General features: G+C 35.9%; 1 protein-coding gene across 1 annotated transcript; it reads right to left on the bottom strand.

The window, feature by feature from the left end:
• Positions 1–4,888: 4,888 nt before the first annotated feature.
• LOC122291938 (root phototropism protein 2) lies at positions 4,889–7,469 on the bottom strand. The gene is made up of 5 exons (XM_043100000.1): positions 7,308–7,469; positions 7,084–7,153; positions 6,610–6,987; positions 5,743–6,468; positions 4,889–5,656 (listed from the first exon to the last, which is right to left on the bottom strand). Exons 1-5 carry the CDS (start codon positions 7,373–7,375, stop codon positions 5,165–5,167), a joined length of 1,734 nt encoding a protein of 577 aa, XP_042955934.1. The 5' UTR covers positions 7,376–7,469; the 3' UTR covers positions 4,889–5,164.
• Positions 7,470–8,668: the final 1,199 nt, after the last annotated feature.

The raw sequence follows: 8,668 nt of genomic DNA, 5'->3' as shown, positions 1-8,668 counted from the left end.
TCTCTTTTTCTTTTTGTGAATTGATCTACTAGAAATACTACAAGGAACAATGATAGAACATGTTATTTAAAACAAAAGTTGTAATTATTTTTGTGGATCAAACTTATTGACTCATTGGAGGTTGGAGGTTTGAAGCTGTCCAACTAGACAAGGTTGAGAATTTGGGATTTTTTGGAAACTTGGATCTAGGTGATTTCATTAATTGAATATCTGATTTACTTGAATTGCAGCCCTAATTTTTTGTAAAAGTATAATTGTGTTGAATGGAGAAATATGGATAATTATAAGAAGGTATTTTGTAGTGTTTCTTTTTGTACTTGGTGATCAAAGAAATGGAATTTATTATTTGATAGAGATTTGTAAACAAAGGTAAGTGGGATTATTTTTTGATATTTCATCCAATTTTTAGTCAGATTTCTGAATGTGTGCCATGGAGGCTTTGATATTGTTCTATCAATATACTAATTTATTTGTAATAATTTTTTGTTTATTATTATTTGTCAAGCTCTAAAGCTACTAAGAACTAAGTCATTGAATTGTGTTATATTTGTAATGGGCATTATTTGTAAGTTTGTAAGCTTTTGAAGCTACTTAGTTTATTCTTTTAGTAAATTTGCTGGAAATTGTAACTGTAATTAGTGATTTATCATTTGAAATTATAATTTATTATTTTTGTAAGTTTGCTAGATTTTATAATTGTAATTAGTGATCTACCATTTGAAATTGTAATTTATTGTGATACGATATCTTATATGTTGGAATTATTATTTTACCTATTTGTAAGTTTTAATTATATTGTGGTAAGTGATGAATCATTGATTTATGTCTAATAACCGTTAAGAACTCAATTTAATATATATTATCATAATTATAGTTAAAGTTGATTAAGAGAAATAATATCATTTCTACTTCAGCCAATAAAAATAAAAAACAAAAAATTGTGGGTCTGATTTAAATCGAGCTCGAGTCGAGCTACTTGAGCTCGTATCAACTCGAGTATTTTTTGTACTCGAGTTCGAGTCAAGTTCGATCAGAATTTACATTAGACGAGTCGAGCTCGATCAGAAATTCTCAATCTTTTTCGAGCTCGAGTCGAGTTCAAGTAGATATATATGCTAAACGAGCTCTTGACCCCTTGTTCGAATTCGACTTGATTTGGTTCGTTTGCAACCCTATTAACAGCCCTTAGATTCATTGCGATTTGCGATTTCCTCACTCCTCTCAGTCCCGATTCGCTGATACGATTCAATGAAGCCTTGAATCAAGGCTTGATTCTTGAAGGTTCTGTGTCTCTGACTCGAAGTCTGCGATTGCACAAAACCCTCGCAATCGTAGGCATCGGCCGGTTTTGTTGACTGCAATCTCAATCTCAGAGATGGCAGTCAAGCCTCGACAGAGGGGTTATTAAATGCTAGCATTTATGACTCCCAATCAATTATATCTCTGATTTCGTGGTTCATGCTTCTTTGGTTCGATATTTGGTTTGTCAATCAATCAATTAATTAGGTTATTTTTTTTGTTTCTAATGATTTCGTTGAATCTGTTTGGATATTTGGTCATTGACTCCTTTAATCCTTTGCATGTTTGGAGATTTTTGTATTTTTCTATTAGTGTTAATTTTTCTAATTATTAACCCATTTTTTAACCTCTAGTTCCCTCATAACAATTTCAGAACTATAGTATTGTGGATCTAATCATGTTTTTTTATTTTTGTACTTGTATTTGTAATTTTGTAAACCCTAGGCCGAAATGGTGTGACTCGTGACATCTTCACTATCTCTATGACTCTGTCTCTGTTTATGAGTTAAACATTTGATATATATGTATTGTATAGATGTAATCATTTTTTTGGTGTTTGTAAATTGTATTTGTATTTGTAAACCCTAGTACACCTGCATGGTGTGACATCTTGTTTCTTGATTGTCTTTGTGAGTGTGACTCCTTCTCTGTTTATGACTTGAAGCCTTACATCTATCTTGATCTTACTGTTGTTTGCTTATTGCACTTGCACTACACTCTTTGTTTTGAGAATTATAGCTGTTATAATGGAAATTCTCTCAAGTGTTGAGAGAAAAAACTTTTGAAGAAAGAACTTTGCTTCTAAAAGTTGAAGCAAAACTTGCAGTCCACAATACAGTGAGTAATATTTATTCTTGCTTGATTTGGTTCTTGGTTTATATCTGTTGAAAATATGTAAACATGTTTTCTTTAACATGTTTATCTAATTATGTGTTTATAATCTGTTCTATTCTGTGTTTATAAATTGTTTTATGTTGATGTGTTTTTGTTCTGTTATGTGTTTATCTAATATGTTCTGTCTTGGTTGATTAATTTTATTCAACCTGTATTTTGTTTATATTCTTGCTTCAAGTATTTAAATATGCTTTCTTGAATTTGTTTGGTTCTGTTATGTGTTTGTCCAATATGTTCTGTTATGTGTTTATCTAATATGTTCTGTCTTGGTTAATTAATCTTATTCAACCTGTCATCTGTTTATGTTATTGCTTCAAATATTTAAATATGCTTTCTTGAATCTATTTTGTTCTGTTATGTATTTATCCAATATGTTCTATCTTGATTGATTAATCTTATTCCACCCATCCTCTGTTTATGTTCTTGCTTCAAATATTTAAATATGCTTTCTTGAATTTGTTTTATTCTGTTATGTGTTTATCCAATATGTTCTGTTATGTATTTATCTAATATGTTCTGTCTTGGTTGATTAATCTTATTCAACATGTCCTCTGTTTATGTTCTTACTTCAAGTATTTTTCAATACTTTCTTGAATATGTTTTGTTCTGTTATGTATTTATTCAATATGTTCTGTCTTGGTTGATTAATCTTATTCAACCTGTCCTCTGTTTATGTTCTTGCTTCAAGTATTTCTCAATACTTTCTTGAATCTGTTTTTTTTTTTTTTGTTATGTGTTTATCCAATATGTTCTGTCTAATCTTATTCAACGTGTTCTCTGTCTATATTCTTGCTTCAAGACTTAAAGTATGCTTGCTTGAATCTAGTTTGGTTTATTTTAAATGATCATATATGGGCTTCTTTAACTATTTAATTATGTCATTTTTTAACATGTCTTGCTTGCTTAATCTTATCCAATCTGTCTTCTGTTTATGTTCTTGCTTCAACTATGAAATGTATTAGTGTTTAATATGTTTTGGTTGATTAATTTTATCCAATTTGTTCTATGTTTATGTTGTTGATGTGCCTTGCTTCTGGAGGCACATCGAGCTACTAAGGCAAAATTGTATATTAAAACTGTTTGAGTCAAATTAGTTTGACTTTAACATTTGTTTTAGTTGATATTAATCAACTATATCAGCCTTTCCTTGTGGAGGCACATTGAGCCATCAGTTGGGTTTGTCAGTTGTTGTGCGAACTTGCCATTTGATTCTATTTTATTGCAGTTTGCTAATTCTAATGCTATTACCTGCTTCAACCTGTTTTGGTAACCAATTTGAAATATGATTTTGGTATTGGTGTACCGTGTATCTAATATCTGTAGAGATATGCCATTTATTTTTCTGGCAAATTAAGTTTTGCATGCCTGTTAGAAATCCCTTAACAGTTTACTAAGTTAACAGTACTTAAGCAAGGGATTAAAAATCTGTTAACAATTTTTTTGTGTAGTAGTGTATGCAGACAGCAGGACAATAATGTATATGGTTCTGATTTTTGGGCTGCATTCGTGAAGATTGATGACTTCATTTATTTCAATTTTAGAGCGCATTTTGTGTTTTGAAGTTTAATGTACCAAGTTTCATTTCTTACTGTTGTAAAGAAACTCTGTTTTCATTCACTAGTTCTATTTAGGAAGTAAATGTCAATAAACAGTCTCTAGAAGGCTTCATGATGTAAATTTAAATTTAAGTTGTTATTTCTATTATTCTTCACAAAAAAAAATTGTTATTATTCTGATACAGAATATTATTTTTATATTGTATATTCTGCAAATAATATATAGGTACTCGAGCCGAGCTCGAGTCGAGCTTGGGCTCGGCTCGTTAACAAGCCGAGCTGGAGTTTTGGTTACATGTAAACTAGCCGAGCTCGATCGCTTGCTTCGGCTCGTCCCATTAACGAGCCGAGCTTGGGCTCGGCTCGAGTTGTGAACAAGCCGAGTTCGCACAACCCAAACTCGCTCGAACTCGGCTCGTATATAGCCCTACCTACAAACACTCCGATGTTAAAGTCAGTTCAGAAAGATTATTCTTTTAAACATTAAAGATTACTTGTATATATAGACTCATTTGCCGTACGTATTTAATCCAGGATTTACCGGAACAGATCAAGGTTTAAGATTTTGAATAATCTTATTACTTCTTGCTTTTTTTATCCTTTTGTTAAAAGTGACGCCATATACGTCTCTTTTTGAATTCATTTAACCATCATTTCGTGACGTTTGAGCTTATACTGGATCCAAACTCTGGGTTTTTTGGTATTTAATGTATCAGGAGTTATTTTTATATGCTCCAGGGCTCTCTAGTCGGAATGGTCCCTCCATTAACTTAAACTATTAAGCTACCATTAACAGATATTCTCAATATCCGAATGAACTCAAAGCAAAAGATTATACAACAAATATCTGTTTTTCTCTCAAAGGATTGTGGCATTGTGCGAACTCTTTTCCGATATGCACTAAATCTCAGTCACCATTGGAGGACTTGAAGAGATAGAGACTCATCTCTAATTTCTTTCTCCTTTCATTCCTTGTCTATTTTCCATTACGAAGGTAACAAAGAATTTGAGAGAGCACGTACGAGAGTTGACTTTCCTAGATCCTATCAATGTAGGATTTAAAGCTAAATTAAGTAAATCTATATATCCCATCTCATTTATATTTTTTCTGCATTTATTTGCCTAATAAACACCACAAATTAAACATGCATGGAGATACTTTCTCATACCAAAGATTATCTATCGTCTCACAAACCATATATAATTTTTTTTTAGCAGATTTCCAAGTTTTAGAGCACAATGCAAAACCCATTTGATCACTAGTCTAAAGCACAAAAATCACCAATCCAATTAACAATAAAAAAAAAAAAACACTTAAATAAACACGACACAGAACTACCTAATCTACAATTGTTTACAGATTCAAGAACATATATATGTCAAGGCTGACACAAGACAGAGATGTGTGTGATCGATTAGGAGATGGAGAACCTCCTCCTCCTGGGCTTGGTGATATCCACCACATCTTCTATATTGGAAGTGTCCTTAGACCCATGCCGGAACGGATTTAACTTCCCTAGTTTCTTCGACACCGATGAGAAGAATGTTGGCTTTTTGGAGGAGGTTCCAACCTTGGCCGCCGTCGATGATGTCCCATGAACGTTACTCTTCTGCAAGTCCGAGATGTAAAGTTTCATCTTCATCAGCTCCGAACGCAAGGCCTCGTTCTCCCTGACCAGCGACACGTCGGTCTCTAGCTGGGTCTTCGTCGTCACCGGGTCTTGCATGCCGGGATTGTCTCTGCCGCTTCTTAGCTTCAGCTGATCGTAGTAAAGCGCGTGGAGGACTATCTGTACCGGCAAGCGCTTGTTCTGAGAAGCGTGGAGCCGCGCCTCGTAGGACAGCTTCAGTGGGTCCATCACGCTGCACACCTTCTCGCGCTCTATCTCGTCGAGGTTTGGATGTGCCTGCAAATAACAAAGCCAGTAGAAGGCGTAAGTGCCAGAGAAATGAACGATGGTGGTCTCAAGGTCTATAAACTTCATTTTCTAACCTTCAAATAGATATCGACGGCCCGATAGAGATCGTCGTCGACTTTTCTGGCGGCTTTGGGCACGATATTGGCGATGCCGTTGAACTTGGAAATGCTGAGTTCTCCGAAGGTCGCTATCTCGCCTAGGTACGCGTCCACCGTCTTGGCAACTCTCTGCATCGCAGCGGAACATGAGGTCTCTCCGAGACCAGCGGCGCTGAACACCGCCATGCTCTTCTCCTTCTCCACGAATCCCGAGATGATCCTCCTCACGCTTTCCAGATCGAACAGCCTCTCACCGTCGTAAGTGAATGACAGCACCAGGAGGTCGTCGACGGTCACGTGCTCTAATATCGCAGAGATCCGTTTCTCGAGCTCGCTCTTGCTCGATGCTTTGAGGAATATCGCGGATCGAAGGAGGCAGCACAGGAAGTTGATTGGGAGACATGCTTTCTCGGAGGGCAAGAGAATCACGATTGACTCCAGAAGCTCCCGTTGTTGGATTCTGAGGTCGGAGTCGCTTGCGGGATCAGAAGACTTGGTGCCGTTGCCAGATTGATCCCGTACTAGATCTCGGAGCGATCTTTCCGTATACGTTATTAGAGCGCTCGCTAGGGTTAGAGCCTTTGCGCCCCGTTGTTTCATTGCGGCTATGACTTTGCCGAAGGAATCAACGTCTAAGATAGATAACTCCTCCGTCCACCAGTTCGGCGGTGACCGACTAGGGAAATTGGCCTCGTTACAAGCCTAGATAATTCCAATTTTCACGGAATCAGATCTTTAATTTGCACAGAGAGAGAGAGAGAGAGAGAGAGAGAGAGAGAGAGAGAGAGAGAGAGAGAGAGAGAGAGAGAGAGAGAGAGAGATGAGCCGACCGGTTTAATTTACCTTAGAACTGACAACGTCGACGCATCTTTGAACGATTTGGAGGTCTTGAGCCATGGGGAGAAGGTCTTCGCAAGATTTAAGGACAACGATGGCGCCGGAGAGGCTGGACAGGGCGACCTGTGTGAGGAAATCTTCGGTGCGGCCGGTGAGGTTGCCGTCAGAGTATTTATCAGTCATTTGGAGGTACTCAGCCGCGCAACGAAGAGCCGCCACGTTCTGGACTGTGATCTCGAAGTTGACACCGTAGCAGAACTTGGCTGCTTTCTCGAAGATCGCAGGACCTCCGGGAATGTCCGAGAGATTGATCTTCGTCAAGTCAGGTTCTTTCGATTCCACTACCAGTTTTCTTATGTAGTTGCTCTTGGCCACCAGCATGAACTGCTTGCATGCCATGCCATGAGAAAACCGAAATCAATCATTCTTCTTCTTGGTCCAAAACCCACACACACAAACACAAAAAAAAGATTTTCAGACCTTATGCAAAGAGAAATTTGCTTCACCGACCACAACTACGACATCAGTTGGAATTTCTTGGGAAAAAACCCTGCAACAGAGCAGCAAATCATATTAATTTCTTTTCAGCACAAAGAAAACCCAGATAAAAAAGAGTATGCAGCTGAGTAATCAGCATAATGAGAATCATGTAATCTTTGCTTTTATCTATTTGAGAGAGAGAGAGAGAGAGAGAGAGATCGTACCACTGGCCGGTTCTCTCCATGGCAATAGAGAGCCTGCTGCTGTTGCTCTTGACTGAGGCTGCGGCCATGTGATCTGTGTTAGGCTTACGAGAAGGAGAAAACTCCAATAACGGTATCTCTTTTGGGTTATATATAGAGATTGTTATTTTCCTTTTATCTCACGATCACATCCATGGTTACTTTTTCCATCACTTTATCTGACGAGCAACTGGCTTTATTTTTTGCGCCTCCACAGCTCCTATGATTATAATGACAATTTTGCCCCAATCCCACTTCCTTCTGAACGATGAAACGAGAGAGATACTAGAAAAGAGAGATTCTTTTTACTGTCGAGCAATGCAGTCGCCTTGTAGTCGTGAAAAAAAAAAAAAAATTAATATAAAATTTATATATAATTTTTTTTATTCATGTAGATCACTCTAAATATAAAATAATTTTTTTATAATTTTTTTTATTCATTTTATACAACCGATTGCACTGTATATTTACATACTGTACCGCTAGAAAAATTTATCACGGTCAGTGTCGGCTTCCATGTACGTACTCAGGTCAGTAGGTGATCTTGCAGTACGGACGTTGTTGCCGATGTTATACATGATTTTGAGAAAGAATATTGAATTTACATCTAATATTTTATCGACCAAATTTATCCAATAAATACTTTGCTTGGTTTGCTAATGGTATGTTTAGTTCACAGGATTTGGCATTCTTAGAAAAATTGATATAGAGAATCTCATTTCATTATTATGAATTTTTTAAAATTTTTTTATAAAATTTAATAAATAATTTAATTTTAAAAAAAATAATATTCTATTTACCTTACATTTCAAATATTTTCATTCTCACGTAATTCAAACAAGCCTCGTTTCTTTACTTGCAATATCTAAAATTAAAAAGAAAACATATGATGACCGGCATTGACCAACCAACCATCCCTAGTGCCTAGCTAGATCACGTACACCACGGGATGGTGCGAGCCTGTCCGTGATGCCACCCGGTCAATTTTTGTGGACTCGGGACTTAGTCAACACACTTTAAATTTTTTTTTTAGAATAAACTTTTGCAGAAAAATAAAAGATTTTCTATATTCTAATATCTATAAGAGTCTATTTCCAGCTTCCTTCTTAAAAGAAGAATGGATATAATACATTTTTATAAAACATATCCAAAACAAAGATAAACTTCTCCATTCTAATATCCTATTTTAAATATTTTAACTATAAAAAATTTTTATAAAAAGAAATTTATAAATTAATATAATTATATAAACTTATGCCATTTACTTTTATTAAATTTATTTGTAATTGAATCACTTCTTTAAAATAAACGGAAGATCGTGCGGTCAGCGACAAAATCATAAA

This window comes from Carya illinoinensis, chromosome 13, assembly GCF_018687715.1.
Source record: "Carya illinoinensis cultivar Pawnee chromosome 13, C.illinoinensisPawnee_v1, whole genome shotgun sequence".
Lineage (NCBI taxonomy): Eukaryota > Viridiplantae > Streptophyta > Magnoliopsida > Fagales > Juglandaceae > Carya > Carya illinoinensis.
The sequence above is the reverse complement of the archived record's forward strand: the minus strand, read 5'-3'. Positions and strand labels throughout refer to the sequence as shown.